Source organism: Rhopalosiphum maidis, chromosome 3 (genome assembly GCF_003676215.2).
Source record: "Rhopalosiphum maidis isolate BTI-1 chromosome 3, ASM367621v3, whole genome shotgun sequence".
Taxonomy (NCBI): domain Eukaryota; kingdom Metazoa; phylum Arthropoda; class Insecta; order Hemiptera; family Aphididae; genus Rhopalosiphum; species Rhopalosiphum maidis.
This window is the reverse complement of record NC_040879.1, coordinates 51,132,220-51,152,609: the sequence shown is the minus strand read 5'-3', so window position 1 is coordinate 51,152,609 and position 20,390 is coordinate 51,132,220. Positions and strand designations below refer to the sequence as shown.

Here is a 20,390-nt window from a genome sequence, read left to right as displayed (position 1 = left end):
TGAATACAAAATATTATATTTTATTATTAAATATTAGGTATCAAAACGTTTTAATTGTTTATAAAACTTTTACAATTTATAGTTTATTATTACTTAAGATGACATTCTCATAGGTACCAATGTCCTATCTTATTTGTTCATAATATTATTATAATAAATAATAAACATGTTTGCTTATAGATAATATTCAAACTAATAATAATAATGAGGAGTTAAACGATATTATACCATAGTGAGTAACATTGACATCATTTTTGTTTAAAATTAACGTAACCTACTTACACAATATTCTTAAATTAACTAAACTCTTATTTGTTTATAGATACAGTGTCAATTATTATCTATAAGTAGACTCATTTCGGTATATAACAAATTCGATTGTGTAATGGAATCGCCAGTAGTCCGGCTAATGTGACACCGATCGAGTCAGAAAGTGACGTCATGGCCATTGAAAATTCTTGACGCTCCTTCGGAACCTGCAAGCAATAATAAGGCAGAGTTTACTTTCGATTTCATGTACGTATATAAAGTAACGATTTATCAATCATGCTCAGTGCTTACTCCTCGTTTATTCTTTCATAGTTTCATGAATTTATTTAAATTTTGATATTTGGAACTTTTAACAAGGAACACTTTTTTTTTATTGACATTTATTTTTTTTTTAAACAATATATTTAAAATCTACACAAACGTAGTTGTATGAGTTATTAAATTTTATGTATTAAGAATAGTTATAATAATCTTTTAAAATACTTTAATTTTGAATATAAAATAAATACATATTTAAGACAATCGAGTGCTTATGATATTCGAACAATTTTTACAAATTATAAATTTTAGTGAATTTCTTTTTTTTAAATCATCATAGTCATAGTATTATCGTAAACTATACTATCCTTAGTACTTAAAGTTTATAATAACTTGAAAAATGCTCATTCAAAGTTAATAAATTTATGAACGTGTAAAAATATTTAAAAAAAAAAATAAAAATCTTCTTCCAACCAAAAAGGGTGGTTTACATTTGACAAAATAAGTTTGCCACGGTTACTCCTTAAATTGGACAAAAAAAAATCAAAGTATTTTAAAATATGGTTTCTTAAATATCTACATTTAAAAATTCCATAATTCGTAATTTGAATAAATGTATTATTAAAGGAAAGAATGGGATTAAGCATGCTTGATAAATTATTCTGTAAATATATTATTATATATTTTATGTGTTATAAGTTATAATATGAATAAAATAATTTCATACTTTTTTCATGATGTTATGATACGAGTTAGCATATGCACCTCCTCCTAATAAACCTTCGAATCCTATCATTGCAAATATGATATATATATTCGGCGTGAAAGAGTACAGAGTTTCGATTAAAAAGTATACGACGTTGAAACCCTGAAAATGAAAAACATAATACATTTTTATCATCACAACTATACATTTGTAGAAATTACTTTTAAGTTTCAAATAACATTAAACAGTAGTAGAAATATTAAAACATTACACTAATCAAATTAATTTCGTATTAAAATGTTCACAATTTAAATTACAGTGCCGTGTTAAAATATTTGAAATTATATAGACGGCTGATTTTATTTTACTACCTTTTTCTACCCTTTTATTTATCGCTAAAATAAATAAATATTAAATAATAATAATTACATTATTAACATTTTTATTTATTTTATATATATTTTTTTAATAATTGATATAATACAATTTTCTATAGCCCTAAAGGTTAAAAATAACATATTTTCATTAAATTTTGTAATATTTTTTTCTCTCTTTAAATGGTGAATCAATCTTCTCCCATTAGTGTTGAATTATGGCATTGAAACAAAATGTTTCACTGCTATTTTAAAATTTGAAAACGTACTATTCAATTTTAACTTGTTAATGCTTCTATATTAAAACATGAATTGATTTATTCTTCTGAAAAATGTTTAGTTATTATTTTAAATTTAATTATTTTATTTTTAAGATCAGGTTCTAAATCTTCAAAGAATCAATGCTATCACTGCTACTAATTAGTAATTTATAACTTTTTCACGTAAAACTTTATTATAATTTAGAGATAAAAAAATATATTTTAAAAAACTAACGAATCAGTCGTTGACAAAAATTAATGTATTTTTTAATTTATTTATCTATTCAAATTTAAAAGATAATCCTCTATTTTAAAACAATGATACCCTAACCAATTTCCATTTTCCTCCTATTCTCTAAACACAGAATTGGTTAATAGGTAACGTTTATACGATTATTTATTAACGAGTAATCAGTAATCACAATAGAGCTTGAAGTTGAATGTTAAATTAATTAATACTCATAAAAATGTACTGAATTTAAAATTTGTATTTAGTTTAAAACTCCTATAATATGTTAAAAACAAAAATAATGTGTTGTTAAGTACAATGTATGCGCTTTTTTGTTACTCTTAAATGTATAGCCTTCCCAAATTATATCATCAGCCCTAAATGTATACGATATGATACCTGCAATATTGTCAAGATCCAAATTTTTTCAATCGGAAACAGGTTCACTGAAGTTCTAGAAACAAAAACGCCCAACTGATACAAGACTTGGTACCATCTGTATTGCTCTGCATGCGTCAACCATATTTTTTCAAAATAAACCAACTCAAACTAAAAATAATCAAGTCTATTAATAACATGAATTTAAACTAAATATAGCGTATATTATGTGGAAAACTTACTAATCCTTGATTGATCAGATACTCAAAGAAGTACACTAACCCTAAAGGAATCATAAATTTCAACAATGAGGGCACATACGATAGTTTATTTGAAAGACTTTGACTGTTTGTACTGAGATCTGGACAATCGTTAGCCATCGTTGATATTTGATCTTTTTTCGGGTGTTCTAATAATACCCAAAATCTTAAAACAAAAATAATTATTTTTAAAATAGGTATTGCAGTTTAATTTATAAAATCGAATGATAAATATGTATTTTTTTTATCTCTGTCATAATAAATACAAAAACTGCAAATATTAAAAAACTATAATGATTAGAAATACATTTCAGACGTGTATATTGTATATGAACAATAATTTGTTACGTTGCAATTAAACCTAAATGTAGGTAATAATCAAAAAATCCATAATATGAGTATTGAGTCTATGATAAACAATTAATTCTGATCGAATTTCTTACATTTATTTTAATTAAACGCATTCTTTATTATTGATGAGTGCCTATAAAAAAAAAAAAAGTGAACTAAAACTAAACAAATACTTACGACACTGCCATTAAAAATGGCACTGACAGCATTAAGTACATTGTCGTGGATGGAGATAAATGAAAAACGCCAGTCAATCCTGCATACGTCAACGCGCCTAATATACCAGCAGCGCCCGTTCCAGATGACCAAGATGTAATTACATTTCTACAATATAAATTATTTTAATCAAAAATTGCAACAATAATCGTCATAACGTCTTAAAAAAATAACATAATTTCTATCTTTATTTTCTTTCACAGAATACATTTCTCCGCATAATCGACATACCTCATAAAAAATGAAAATATATACATAAAGATTCGCTAAGTATGCTCATCCCTTTTTTCCTCAATAATACAGTTATTAGAAATCGAATTTTTCAAATTTTTAAATATGCTTTAATACTATAGTTTCACAATTGTGTGTACGATTGTGTGTGTTACTTAAAAAGTGTCCTGTAAAAATAGATACAAACTTCTGTTTTTCAAGTGAGAACCTACCTTTTCTACTATAAATTATTTAGCGTACAATTTTTCTTAAAATATTGCCGTATTAAAATGAAATTATGAATGTGAAGTTTTTGAGTTATTTAATTAATAAATTATGAATAATAGGTCGACGATAATGAGATTTGAAGATTTGAGAGCTATGGTGAATGGTGATTTAAAAATGTTTGTATTTAACATTAACTTATCAACACATTTATAATTTATAAAAACAGTCAAAGTATGATAATCACTAGATCCAATGTAAGATTTTATATTTTTATAAAACCATTTTGAATGATTATTGTTTTTAATGTAAAGTATGCACATTTTATTAATAAAGAATCTGCTCATATGATTTTTAATTACTTATTAGTAAAATTAACATTTTCAAAACAATTATTTATTAAATAATTTCAAGTAAAAAGGGGGATTTCTCTTTTTTTTAAAGGAAGTTTGTTTTGCCACAGGACATTTTTCGTAGGTAGTATTAAAAAAATAAAAAATTTTAAAATACGTAGTCTTTAGGAGTTCAGTATAAGCAATTTTTGTAAGTTGCGCATACGTGTCATATGTGCTTAATTAGTGATTTAAAGTACATTCACGCATCACGCATACGTCAATAGATAGCCGCACTACACGAATATTAATTATTTCGTTTTTATAAAGTAAAAGTATTAATATTTTGTCAATAACTGTAACCTATTTATTCGATAAAATGTCTGAAAAATGTTTGAATTCTTCATGAAAATTATTTTAAAATGGCGTTCTAACTTTTTTTTTATTACATTTTTCCTACTATATTATTAAAATTTCTTTCCGAGGCATCAATAAATTTGAAATTTATTTCTAAAATTATTGTTAGTTTTTCATTATATAATAATAAACAACATTTCCTTGTGTTTCTTTTTGTTAAAAATATATTTAAAAAGTGCGTATTATAAAATATATTTTTATAATTTTTATGATAATTATACAAGGAGTCCGATTTTTTAGAGAAAACCTAATAACCATCAGCCATAATAATAATAGTTTTGTTTAATCTACGAGTTATTGAGAATTCAAACCTTCACAATCACACACCGTGTATAATGGTGATGACTGATGGTCGATAAGTTTATTCTATGCTGGCTTACTTGTATATTATTTTGTTATAAAAATATTTTACTTTATACTGTGTTCATACCGTTCATAGTTAATCATGTAAGATAAAAGTGTTGATTCTCCTAGACCTGAAGCCATGGATGTAAGTGCTACACCGACGGCAGCAACTAGTTCTGTATTCGCTTTTGCTACAGTTATAAAACTAGCGATTGTCAATGAAATACACAATGATAGTCTTCGGCTGTAAAAATAATATTTTTGATTATATAAATGTATTAGGAGAGCTGGGTAAGTTAATGATATTCTTTAAATTAAATTAAGTTAATAGAAAAAAATTAAAAATCATTTAAATTTAATATATTTTTTTAATGTATTAATAGCCATCATTAGATAGTTTAAAATAACAAAAATATTCAATATATCTCATTGGACGCAAGTAATACATTTACTATATCGTCTATATTAACAATAATAACTAACAAATAATAATTTACTAAGGTTATAAAGGTATACCTATATAATTTCAATATTTAATATCACTATATGATAAAAATATTTTATTATTTGTTATTTCAGGTATATATTTTATTATTTAATTTTGTAAACTTTTTTTATTAATATTGTTATTAATTTTAAATATCCATATGGATATGGTATCAAAAATAAATATCATAACAAATAGCAACAAAAACAAATTAAATTTAAAAATAGCATTTTCACTATGTATAATGTTATTATATCAATATATTATTTTGTCATATTTATTATTTAGTTATTGATAGAAAAAAAACGTAATTTTTTAAAAAATAACTATTTAATTGAAAGTATTTATTTTTTTTATTTATAAAATTCATTAACAATCTGAATACACAAAATAATACAATAAATAGATAAGTTAATAATTTGCACTAGACTTGAAAACATTAATGACCATAGACACTACTGACAAACTTATTATTTAGTAAATTAATATTTATAAATATCAATTAAGCTAAAAGTTGTTAATAAAAAATTAAATGTAAAAAAAGTTAAGATAAACGACTAAAATTAACTTATTAACTCTTTATACCCAACCATTTGCAATAGTGTATTGCTATTTACTGTATCATCTAAACATTAAGAGAACAATAACATAAGACATAACAATAATAAAATAACTATATAGTTCAATTACTAATAATCTAAAATCTAATACTAAAATAACAAATAAATAATATTCACTTGATATACAACGCGAAAAATGGTGAAAAAGTCTTGATTAACAGTCCGGGTATTATATCGGCCAAAAGTATAACGCCAGTAGACAAATGATTACACTCTCTTTTATATTCTTCTTGAGTGGAGTTAAGGCTGACTGTCTTTAAAATCAAATTTAATGGTATTAAATATGTATTTTATTATTCCATTAAATATATCCATAAAAATATAAATTTTATTTATAACATTAGGTTTAGCCGATTTAGGTATAATCTTCTACACCTACCCATAAAAATAAATAAAGGATATAAAGGTCATACTATATATTTTACTCTTAATTATATATACAAAATATCGTCAAACTTTAGATAGGTAGATTAAAATAATTAAAAAGTTAAATATTATAATGAACTATTTTTCTGTTAATCCATACCTATCAATCTATCATTATGTAGATTAATATATTATTTAAATTAATAATTATTAGCTCCCTTTAATAACTATAATATTTAGTAACATACTTATCTAATTATAATACTTAATTAATGTTTTTCATTATCAAATTACAAATTAATTTGTCTGCTACAACTTATAGTTCATTGATGACTTAATAAATCTCCTATACTTCTAAATATTGTTTAATCCCCATCATATTATTAATATATAACCACATACCTTAACACGTAATTTTAGAGTGAAAATCAACAGTTGTAGTAAGTTTAAGTTTACAAAATTATAAGTTTGACTGATCAACTTGTTCACGTTGATAATAAAATTAAATTATAACATAAGAACGTCTGTACGTATTATATCATCTCTATCATAATTAAAACAATGTGAAATTCGATTATTTACATAATTAAAGCTTGTCATAAGTATGGCACTGTAGCTTGGTATTAATTTATTTTAATAGTATCTATATAATTAAATAATAGTATATTATAGTCAGTGTATAATCATACAAATTATATATTTATATTTTAAGCTATATGTAACCTACTTTTATTACATCAAATACCTAATATAGTGAAACTTCCATTTTACGAAATTTTCTGTTTAACGAAATATTTTTAAAAACTATGACTTTAATTGTTAATGAATATACGTAATTCTAATTAAAAAATTTTTTTTTGTTGCTTATTCGACTTTGTTATATGGAAGTTTCAGTGTATATTATTTTCAAGAAATTTTTATAAACTTTTAGAACGACTCAGCTTCCTGCAATGTATAGATATTATAGTCCTACATTATGAATATTAATAGGTATAATAATATTTAATTTAAATTTATTTACTTATATTGTATTTTTAATATTATGTATAGCAAATCTTTTTTGAAGAAAAAAACATTTATTCTTTATTCTGTAATTCACCTGAGATCCAATTAATGAACGAATTATAATTTTTATAACGCGTAAATATTATGTAGGATGTTTATCTATAAACTTTACAATAAACGAATGTCGAATATTATATAAGTAATTCTATGCCTAGCATGCCATTTATTGGATTTTATAGAAATTTAAAATAAATTTAAAATTGCAAACACGTTAAATAATACATACTTAAAATACTATTTATATTGTTGTATCGTGATGTTTTAAGAACTTATCTACATAAGATACAAAAAGATTACATACTCCAAAAAAAACATTTTATATACGAGTAAAATGATATTAGACTAAAACATGATTAGGTACAGGTACCTAGTCAATTGTAAATATAAAATAGCGTAGATGAATTTCGAGTGTATATTAAACTTTCGTTTTAAACTTTAAATTTATATTTTTCAACTATTTAAATTTTTTTAATAATCATAGGCATGCTTAGATAATACCTAAGCATATAGATGGTAAGTGCACCTACTTAAAACATCAATAGAAAATTATCTCTAGTCTAATATTTCTTTGTTTTTATTTCTTTAATTTTGTAAACAGGTAGCAAGTTATTAATAATAATCCAATAACTATAAATATATTATAGGTTAGAAATACTCTATAATTTAATTTAACGTTAATTTATACTCGTTTCTTAGCATAAAAAGAGCTGATTGCTTATAATACTTTTGAAGTAATATTATACTTAATACTTACTTTGTTTCCTCCCGAAGTGGCAGAATTGGAATTTAAAATGTCGTGTGCGCTACTCAACATCACAACGTATCCAAAGTTATTGCATAGACCCAAGATCCAGAATGACGCCAAAGTCAAAATGCTTGCCTTCACCTCGACGTTTTCCATCCTGTATTGTAAATGCGTGTCTTGACGGATATGAAATCTATTTATCGGTCGGTCTGGAAGTCAATTCGCGTTCGTCTAAAACTGATATTAACGAATATGTAAACCTAATTGTTCAATAATCAAACTTGTATAGTAATTGTTACTGTGCTTATACAACACTATGTCACAGTACGTCCATACATTATTATATTATTATGATATGTAAACGTCGTACGAAAAATTCGAAATGAAGATGGTCATGGACGAGGTTTGGTATATTATATGGAACAAGGACAAGGCAAACCAGCCGAATAAAAAGCATCGAACTAAATTTAATTCCCAGAATGCATAATAAGTATGCTAAAATTGTGTTCAAAATTTTAACCACTTATACTGCAGCTTACAAATTAATTATCTAAGCCTAGAGGTTATAAGTATCTACGAGTAATTTATGAAATATAAATTTTAATACAACATAAGTCAATACACGCATTGTACACAGGTATAATTAATATTTATATTACTAAAATATGCTATTTAAACAATAACAAAATATGCTAGGTACCTAGTTTTATATTTTATCGATGTGGTAATGTGGTTCAAGTATGAGACACGAATAATATTATAAAAATTAAATTTTGTTGACAATTTATTTTTTTTAAATAATTTATAATAAATATTGTACCTGTGAAAACACGTTGTGATATTATCCCCTTGGCCCTTGATACCATAAAATTTACGAAGAGGTTTTGAACTGTATTTCGTTGTAAAAATTACATTTTTATTGTATTTTAAAGATGTACGTTTATTTAAAGCTTTTATGATAAGCGATTAAATATTAAACGTGTTTAAGTTATATAATTTTTGTTTATTCGACAAAAAACGATCGATAAGTGTACCTACCGATATAGTTAGATCTGAAAAAACCGTAGGCACTGCTGAACTATGTATAATTTATAGATAACTATAAATCAAACGTAAGTACATGCATATTAATTGAAAATCATTCAATGTTTTTACAAGTAGTTAGTTGGTAAATAGTAATAAACTAATAAAACAGTAGATTTACTTACGTTGATAATAAGAGTGGTATTCTGTGCAGTAAGTAGGTAGGTAGGTACTAATATCAAATTGAGTAAATACTTGAATTGAAACGTGGCGTGATGAGGATCAAAATGACGATAATTTTATATATACAACTGAGATAATTCATATAAGTTCAAATTCAAGAACTACATAGGTACAGATATAGATGGTTACAGTACGTTTACATCACATCATGAAATGTTCGTGTATATTGTATACAGTATACATTATATATAATATTATATACTCACATTTAATAAACCATGTAATAGTTTTAATGATAATAGATATACCTATATTATATTTTATCTGAATGACTCAGTGGCATATAATACACAAATTATTATAATGAAATTAAGTATAATATGTATATAATTATTGTGTACTTATATCATTTGATAATATTAAAAAAAATGTTAGATTGATGAAAAATATTTATCACTTCACAGAGGTCGAGTAACTAATTTTAACTAAACGAAACTTTTAATATCTACGCACAGATGTGCTATAATAATTATATCTGTGTTTTATGCATATTAGTTATAGTAAACAGTGCTAAACTATAATTGATTCATAGTGATATTATTAGTATGATTAAAACGTACGTTAACGTCAATATTTTAATATATTTTAAGTTTCCAACAATTAGTCCTTCAAACGATTAGTAACTTAAATGTTTAATCGTTTTATTTATCAATTATATAAATTATATTATCTGTAGTCTAAATAAAATTAATTTAAATCCAACAAAAATAACTATAAACTATAAATAAACATTGTTCATCAAAATTATTTATATAACAAATAATTTTATTTCATTATTGCAATTAGCATTTCTAATACCTACTTGCTTATTGACACAAAAATAATTTTTATATTACACAGAAGAGTGGAGTTAAAAAATAAATTATTTTGACGTTGTTAAATTTGTATAATGCTCAAAACATTATTTAGTAGCATAAGAACATTTTAATAATTTCTAAAATAATTTGTACTGACTTTACTTTTAAAGGGAAAGCAAAGAACCTATATTTAAATTCAAAACCAAAAATTTAACCAGTTATGTACATCGAAGTACTGATGGTAATGATGGTATAAGATAAGATAAGATAAATTTAATTAATATGCTGTGTTGGAGACAAATATTGTAAGGAAAATCCAAATTTTTTTTTAAGCTTTAACTCAATTTACTAAATATTGGCTTCTTCACAAGCACAAGATCATTACAAGTTAGGTTAGAATGTGCTGAGTCGTGTAATATTGTACTTAAAATGGAACTTACACAAATGTTTAGCTAAAACGGCAAACAACTAATGCTAAACAATTTTAAATTTAAATTTAAATATAATTCCAAAATTAGCGGTTATTCGACATGAATTTGCTCAAAGAAAACATGCAGAGCCAAATTGGTTTAAAATAACAAAAATATTACTAAAATATCTACCTATATTTATACAGACAGCGTGAAAAATAATTTAATAAAATCGATTTTCAATCATTATTATGGTATTTACTATTTGGTATATATGCGTTATAACTAAAAAATGTATTTGTTTGAACGATACCTAAGACCTAAATCCTAATGATGTACGATATAGTATAGACATGTTAAAATTATATCCAAAAATGTTCTCAAAAATGTTTTTAAGACAAATACCATTTTTACCATAATATGATATAATATTGATTTATTTAATTTAAATTATTTATATTTATTGAATTTTTTTTTTTACAATAAGCGGGTATCACTTTCTCTATTATTATAATATTATGTGTACAAATTGTAAAAAAAATGTAAAATAGATATAATATCGGATCAATTATTGATTATACTTAGGCCATTTTTATAAATCATAAATTTATATACCTATATGTAGTTCAAAAGTAAAAGTTTTTTTTTAAATAATAATATATTTTATTATTTTATAAGTTAACATTTCAAGTTTAAAGATTGTTTATACCTAATATAAAATTTTTAATAAGAGTAAAGAGTACTTTAGGAGGTACCTATAATCCTATACAAATAACAAATAGGTGCGAAATAAATTCAAACATTACCAATAAAGTTTATAAAGATTAAAATACCTGCCTACATATTAAGTAAACAAATCATGAAACATTAAGATTTCAAGTGCTTGTACAAAAATTCGATAATTTAGTATAGGTTCCTAATATACTAGCTATACTCAAAGCCGTAACTGAGGGGAGGGTCCAGGGGTCCGGATCCTCCCGAAATTTTTAAAAGTTGAAATATTTTAGTGATTAATATAGTTTATTGACTATACATTTTCAACGTTTATAAATAAAAAAAATGTTGGACCCCCCCCCCGAATTTTTTTTTAGTTACGGCCTTGGCTATACTAGTACAGAATAAAATATTAATAATAATAAATTAAACTAATAAGTATTCATGTCCTCGTCACTTTTAAATGATAATATATATTTTAAGGGGTTATTATAGATTTACTATTATAGACTAATACTTAAAAGACTGACAGATTGGAATAGTAATTTGCACGAAAACATAGGTTACATAATCTTCTTGAATATTTGATAACATTATAGTAGTTACCCATAAATATAAGTAAACATTTCGATCATTTTAATAATACGATTAAATTTCCAAGCATCAACAACTATTTTATATTAGGTAGGTACTTATAATTTAATATTTATTTTTTTTTTCTTGAATTACAATCTATCTATTTATCCGCTAAATTTACACAATTTATTATTTACACCTACTGTACGACATGCTTGTATTGTAATTAAGTTAAAATTTCTACGAATTATTACAATAATTATTATCTAATATTTACTTAAATCTTAAAGGAAAATATTTTTATGTGTAGACAGATGTACTTGTAGAGATATATTATATAATATATATCTTATTTATATCTATGTTCTCTATCTTATATCATATTATATACCTTTGTACCAATCGTTATTTATACGCAGTCTGCAGTCGCAGTTGGCGATAGTCGACAAGTGCAGATGAAAGAATACGTTGCAGACGGTTAAACTTTTTATTATTATCTATCGTTTTTATAACACAATACACTAATACGTTAAACTAACTTTATTTGTGTACAATGCCGCTAACGCTTATAATATTGTGATCTTATAAAATAAGTATAAAAATCTATAAAATAACAAGCGGACCTTTTCATAAAAACATGTACAATGGCCAATTTCATAGCGCTTTGCATACGAAAATATATTGTAAATGTATTGTAATAATGGTGGCACCAGGAACTACCTTAAAAAGTGCCTTTATGATTAAAAAAAAATATAACTGTGAATAAAACTATTAATTATTATACTATGTTTAAATTATGTAGGTAAATTATGATTTTAAAAGAAAATTTAAAGAAATTATTCCTCTGCGATCGAGCCATATTAAAGACCACTTGAGACACCACACTTATTAGTGTGGGGTCCTTTCAACTTTCAATTCAAAATTCAAAAAAAATTATGTAATTGTATTTTTTAGTAATTATTTAATAGTTATATACTTATAATATATATAACATAATATAACTATTGATAGTTATATAATTTTGTAAATTACAAAAAAAAAAAAATACAAAACTAACATCAAAATTATGTAATATTATGTATATTGTATGTACCTATATAATATATTAATATAAGACCACACTGCATAAATTAGCTGTTAAAGATTTATAACTTATATTTTTTCCTTGCTTTCTCTTTTGCTAATTATTATATTTTTATTAAAATCGATTAAAATGGCAAAATATTATTTGTTAAATCTACCTAATATATTAATAATATTACATTTTCTTGTGTCTGGCTTGTTCTATATTTATTTTATATTGATGTCAATTTAAGAAATGCTCTTCTGACCAAATAATTGACTACTGAGAAGGAAAATGTAATCTAAGTGCAATTATAAAGTTTGGAAATATCTTGCAATGATTTTTCGTAAAACCATATTTATATAAATTAAATTCAAAACTTTACTTAAATTTTCACAACAAATTCAGAACTCTCGTTTTGAATTATAAACTTAATCAAATATTCAAATACCAATCATTTAAAATTTTAATATTTATTTAATAATTTATCATTTAACAATATTTTTTTTTGATACCTATATGAAATTAAAAACATTTTTGTTTTATAATATACTAGTAAAATAATTGTATTTTTTGAAAACTTTTTTAAACGCGAATAGGTTCTATAAAAAAATAGACCTTGTCCCCCCCCTTAATCCGGACTTGTTGCCGACTGACTGTTAAAACATATTATGTAATAGGTACCTCTATATAGATATAGGTCATGCTTTTTATATTATACTCAGACTTTAGAAGAAACTCCCAAAGCGTTTTGTATGTATTTATTCATGAAGTTTATATACTCGTAGATACAGGTGTATGTAATAACAAAAATAACAAACTGGAAACATTAACAAACACACGGTCGTTAAAACATTATATAAGTAGGTATACAAAAAACCAATTTATACCTACTTACTTGTTCATAAATACCGGTTTAAACATTGTGAGCCACCTACAGCATCAAATTAAAATTAAAACATAAATATTTTATAGTTAACTGTCGAGGTGCCAAACTGCCAATATAATAATGTCTACAATAATATTTTATTTGAAATTTGAATACCTATACCTAATAAGCATAATATTGTTAAATATTATTATACATAGGTATACGGCGCGATTAAGTTTGAAAAACATCGACCTTAAAATGTTTTCGCTGTGGCCGTACCGATGGCCGCCCAACACCTACACAATCTAATTTCGGTTGTTTGACACGTTTACTATCAATGGAATATTTGTATTCACTGTTAATAATATTCGATAAAACAAACGAGTATAACAGTCGTATAAATATTTATAATAATGATAAATTTATTTTTTTTTTTTTTTTGTAATTAATCTTTAGTTTCGCCGACAGAGGCCATTAGCTTTATACGCTATACATCATATTGTACTTATTTAAAGTAAATTTGATTACAATAATATAGGGGAGAGGGGACTTTGGTTTTATTATAATACATTGTATATTGTAATAGGTTACAATAAAATATAAAGTCAACTACAGTACGAAAATACATATGGACAGAGCACAGAGCCGAATTAAGGAACCTGGGTTTAATAATAAAATACGTCCATTTTCATAAAAATAAAATAATTAGATAAGATGTTATCCATTCTTAAAAAGAGAATATTTCACGCGGTTCATTTCATATTTTACTTACCTACTTAATATTTATGTAGAAAATATATAACAAAAACAATTTCTTCACAGAAATATAATATACCTATTACCTACCTAATTCAAGCGGTAATTGTTGTAATGTTTATCAGGTTAATAATTTATAAATATTTAATTAATTTAAAATTATAATGTAAGAAATAATACATTTTATTATTCAGTGACACCTTCTTACCGATAAGTTATTAAATGTTGGCTATTAAAATATATACTCATATAGTATAGATTGTACAAAATAAAATGTATAGTACCTATACCTATATTACAGTAAAATATAATAAAATAGAGCCTTTAATTTAATATTAAAAAATATCTTATAAATTGCACTAAAAGTTGTTTTTATAAATACCAAATTGTCGTCCAAATTGCTTGGAAATATCATGAGATTTTAATAATCATCTAATTATTTAAATTGTTAGCTTATAAAATTGACTTCAATTCAGGGTCGGACTGGATAGTATGGGCCTCACCGGCAATTTACTTACAAAAGGCTTCAACAATAGTCATAAATATAATTCACTTGAAAAAGATGATTAATTTTTTTCACCTGAAAATTATCATCAATAAATAAACTTTATAATTTACAATCGTCACTCAAGACAACATATTTATCTTTATTTAATGTTTTTCTTTCAATGATATAGTAATAATTATTAAGAAAAATTAAATTCTAAAATAAATAAATAACAATGTTTTAAGTTCATTGGATGTATTTGCAAGTTTATTGATTAGATATGTCCATTGTCCTCATAGTTCCATTCATTATAATGTCTACCTCAGAAGATAAAGGATTCCAACAAGTCTTGACCAATAAGTGATCAGAGTCGAGTTTTGATAATTTTAACTTAAAGAAAAAACGTTTACATGAGACTTAAGTAAAAGAAAGTGTTAATAAAGTTCATATGCAATATATAAATCTGAATAATATACACTACTATGTAAATTAAAGTCTTTCAACAATTTAATTGCACATGGAATATACTTTTGTCCGACCCTGCTTCAATTATTAGTATTAAAATTTGAAAATGTAATACAAAAGCATTATTTTAACTTATTATAATATTTAGGTTTAATAATATACATATACAGTTCTAATTATTGTATTATGGCGACAAACTATTAAAAATTCTCTTACTTTGGGACACACTATAAAAAAATATAAGAATAATACCTATTAATTTTTGTAAATATAGTGTCAACAATGTTCGTAAATTTAATATTAGTACTTCCCGCAACACATTTGGACTTACCCGGCGACACACCGATTGAGAAACACTGCATTAGATTTAAGTGATAGCCGGCGGTCACAATACCCATATTATTTATATGCCAAGTGGTTACCAGCAACACAACATTTTAAGCGGGTATATAGTGCTTTTTTTTGTGGCTAAAAAATAATTGTTTCAAATAGTAAATATGAGTCTTCGTCCAAAAAGGGCTGAATTAATGACTATCTTATACATCAAATACTTGACATTGATAATTCTAGTAATTCTAGTGATTTTGATTACTCTGGACGAATATATAGACATTTTTATTATTTAGAATATTTTCCATTGAAGAAAATGTCATTGTAAACTCAACATTGCCAATTTATTTTATTTGTCTATTAGTTTTATTTTCTACCTCCAATCTTCAATATAAAATAAATGTATTTTTTGCTTTACTGTACTATTTATGATTTATATTTTAACTCATAAGATTATTCTTACTAATTTAAGCTGTAAATATTTAGATATAATACTTTTTTTTTATCAAGTTTTGCATATAATTATTACTTATTACATAGGTACTTAAATTTGTAAATTTTTGATTAAAATAAAAAAAACCATATTGTAAAATCTTATTTTAATAAAAAAAACATTAACTGTGTACAAGTCATAAAAACTTATGTTTGAAAAAATAGTTGAAATATTACAAACAATGTTGTACACTTTAAGACATGACTTTTTTCTTTAACTTTTTAGTCTTTTTCAAACTACTTAACGAATTTTTCAGCAATGTGCAATACTCTTCTTGGAATGAACTCACTTCATTGGCAGTTATCTATGTACAAAAATGGTATAACAGTTTTATTTAATAACTGATATCCAATTTTACAACAAAATCAACACTTACTCTAGTACTTAATTTTTTGTTTTTGAATGTAGCCCTGATCAAACACACTTTTTCCTTAGGAACTTCAATTTTAACTTTTTGATCCTTTGGTTCTTTATTTAATAGCACTAAATATGTATAAACATATCAATTTTTAAATTCTAAAACATAAATCTATACACAGTGAAACCTCTATTTATAGATAGCTATTCTCCGTCAAACATTTTTAAACTGTAAATTTCACAACAAAACTTAAACATATTATAATCAATTACAGTGAATTTCAACCTTTTGAACACAGCACACTGCACTATTCACAGCATATGCCTTAGCTATGAGCAACTTTACAATCTCCTCTTCAGTTAATATTATTTTTCTTTTGTTTAGGGGGAGGTCAATAGTAAATTTTTTGCATCAAATAAGGTAAGCAAAATTGTACTTTATTATATGTTTTAATTAATTAATTTATGAAGATTTGTCATGATATATTTTTATTATTTATAATTATTATAAAAAAACTTGTTGTTTCAACCAATTGAAAATCACTACTCCATAAGTACATCATTTTATATTATATACCTTTGGGCTCAATTACAGTTTTAAATTACACATTTATTATTTATAAACAGAGATTTCACTGTATTATTAAATAATGAGTAGCTTACATAATTTCATCGTTATTCTTACTGATCCAGATGACTGAGATGTATTAAACAAAATGTTTAACTCTTCTAAAAACTGTTAAACAAAGAACAAATTACATTAATGATACTAACTAACAATCAAACTTATTAGTATAAAAATTTCACTACTAAGATAAAACAATTTTTTTTATAAATTTTAATTTAAATGTACAAAGTGTAGGTACCTATGAATAAAACTTAATTATTCTAGCTTCATTCATTAATTTAAATTTTTTATTCATTTTTAGTTTTAAGTAGTTATATATATATACACTTAAAAGGCTTAACAATTTTAATTTATTTTATGATTTTTTAGCAAAGTTGTCAAGTCTAATTAAGTTATAATATGCTATTATATTTCATTTATGTTAATTTCTATATTCTATTCTATATCTAAATCATTATTTGGTAATAATACCTATCTATAATATACTATATACATAAACATAATTTAACGTGTAACTTAATACTCAAAATTTATATTAATATGTTAAAAAGAAAACAGAAAAATTATAAAACTCATTAGCCATACTCAAAATTTAAAATAATATATAACTTAATAATTACTAAAATATTAAAATGTTGAATAAGACTGTAGTGAGTAATGGTTAAGACTTAGTCCACAATTCACAATAATAGAACCAATTATAGTAATCAATATTTATTTAGATAGGAATTTGAGTAATTTAGTTAAAATTTTAAGTAAACAACCATTACAACTACAATAGAAATTAAAGAATAATAAATCTATTATTATTATTATTGGTCAAGTGATAGTTATGGTTTGTTATATCATTCTAAATTCAAGTTATAAGGAAACAAATAAAAAAATAAGACCTTAAATGCATTTGTACATCTACATAATATTACTTCTATCTATATGTAGGGTTGCCAACTTTTCATTTGAAAAAAAACCGGCCCAACTGTCTAAGAGAACAAACAAAAAAAAGATCAAATTGTCTATAGATTTTTTTTATTACTTGATTTATATTAGAGGTATATACATAGCTACAAGTAATTTAAAATAATAAAATATAAATATAAAATAATGCTAACATCTATCTGTCTATGGTCTATCATACACTATAAATAATAATGTCAAAGTTGATGATCAATACACACATTTATCTATGTATATCAATATACAGTAAAGTTTCTAAATAACAAACTTCCATTTAACAAATTATTTTTGAGAACCATGACCTTCATTGTTAATCATACGTTAATATAAAGAATCTGATATTTCTACATAACAAATAAACTATTCAATAAAAAACCTATTTTTGTAAACGAAATCGAAACATTTAAAAAAAAAAAGTACAATTTATAAAAATAATAAACAAACAAAACTCACTAATTATTATTTCTCAATAATTAATCAAATAGATAAATATGATAAATGTGTAATAAGATTTATAATATGATATGTATTTGATGTTAATTTTTATAATTTATAATTTTTTTTTTAATACAATATAGAACATGAAATATGTAATTATGTAAAAAATGTGTTACCCATGCGACTTTGTTATAATGGAAATTTCACTATACATATAAACAAGTTATTAAAATTATATGATTTACAGACAGATAACCAACTTCACAAAAATTATAAAATAAATTTATATTGAAACATCGATCAGATGGTAATATCGAATTCTTATAGGCCAATGAAAAGTCCATATCAAAAACTGACATTTTAAGTCTATCTATCAAAGTGTAATTGAAAATTGGCAATAAGTGTAACATTTAATTGTATTAAATACTTCAATAAATTACAAAAATATAAATAGACTTAGGAAATCATACCATGTAAATGGTTAATTGAATAGGTAATCAATTTAAGTAACAAATACAATATTACACTTTACACTTAAACATAAACAATAAAGATAGTTTCTGATAAATGAATCCAAATCAATATACTTAATTATTATGTTTGACTGTTAGTTAATTATAAGAACTTTCAACTGGGTAGATAAAATATAAGAATCTATTATGAGGTGAATAAATGGTTTTACATAAATATGTAATACATTCTTGAGTGTGCTTAATGCTTACCACAAAATATTAATAAATAAAATATAGGTAGTAGAGTTTACCAGCTTAACATTTGTTGTATGTAAAACCCTTTTTACAAATAAACAAAGAATAACAAATATTCTAAAGTAGTAATTGAGTAACCTATATAGAATATTTTCTTTAAGTAAAATATTGAAGAATATAATTGTATTATTTTATTATCAACTTAAATTGGTTGTAACCATTTAACAAAATGAAAAAAAAAACAATTTTGAAACAAAACTATGTAGAACGCCAGATTAACACAATTTTGATACTTAGTAACAAATCACGCTAACTTAATTTGAATAGTTAACTACAAAATAAAAAATACAAATAATGGTTTCGTTGCGATGAATGTGTGAAATATAGAGATACAATCAACGTCGAGCTGACATTGTCTTATTAGAAACACTATCTATTATAATAAAATTAAATACTCATGAATAATTTATGAAAAAAATGGCACTAAATGAATAGCATTTCAGATTAATAACAAAATTGTCAGTAATCAGTAAAAAGTTTTCGGTCGATTATTTACATACAAAACACAGTGTATGTTGCTGTAAATGATTTTACAATTGTTGTTAGTCCGCTCAATTTTGTACAGATCGTCAGAAATGCATTGTGTTTTGCCGTAAACCTTTTAAGTACGTTTAATCGAAGCAGTAAAAAAAAAATATTGAAATGCACTTACTTTGGTCTTTTCGAGGAGAACCATATTTATGACAGATCGTATAATCCAGCAGTACCTAAGTATGTGACGTTGTTTTGTAGTTTGTTGACACAATCAATGAATCAAGAAATAAACACTCTTCTAGAAATGTAAACGATCCTAAATAATTTGACAGCGTAAATGTAAATGTTAATTTTGATAATTCGATCGCGAACGAGTATCGTTGTCTCATGCTTTCGTCTGATGACGAGACTCTATTGATAAGTGAATTTG

At 23.9% G+C, this 20,390-nt stretch overlaps 2 protein-coding genes across 7 annotated transcripts in view; one reads left to right on the top strand and one right to left on the bottom strand.

Annotated features, from left to right (window-relative positions):
• The window catches only part of LOC113556106 (Bardet-Biedl syndrome 1 protein), a 15,340-nt gene extending 14,661 nt beyond the window's left edge, over positions 1–679 (top strand). For all 3 annotated transcript variants that reach the window (XM_026960855.2, XM_026960856.2, XM_026960852.2), the window contains exons 12-13: positions 181–232; positions 323–679. In XM_026960855.2, coding sequence (XP_026816656.1) covers positions 181–232; position 323 — 53 coding nt within the window. In that variant the 3' untranslated portion in view covers positions 324–679. The remainder of the gene's footprint in view (positions 1–180; positions 233–322) is intronic.
• On the bottom strand, positions 88–20,390 carry LOC113556107 (battenin). Of its 4 annotated transcripts, none has more exons than XM_026960860.2 (9): positions 9,153–9,171; positions 8,124–8,351; positions 6,056–6,192; positions 4,917–5,075; positions 3,264–3,410; positions 2,718–2,901; positions 2,497–2,646; positions 1,256–1,396; positions 88–476 (listed from the first exon to the last, which is right to left on the bottom strand). In XM_026960860.2, exons 2-9 carry the CDS (start codon positions 8,268–8,270, stop codon positions 354–356), a joined length of 1,188 nt encoding a protein of 395 aa, XP_026816661.1. In that variant the 5' UTR covers positions 8,271–8,351; positions 9,153–9,171; the 3' UTR covers positions 88–353. The 4 variants fall into 4 exon arrangements, with proteins under 4 accessions (XP_026816661.1, XP_026816660.1, XP_026816658.1 ...); XM_026960859.2 differs by lacking the exon at positions 9,153–9,171 and adding an exon at positions 20,139–20,390 and having other exon boundaries at positions 89–476; XM_026960857.2 differs by lacking the exon at positions 9,153–9,171 and adding an exon at positions 9,323–9,549 and having other exon boundaries at positions 89–476.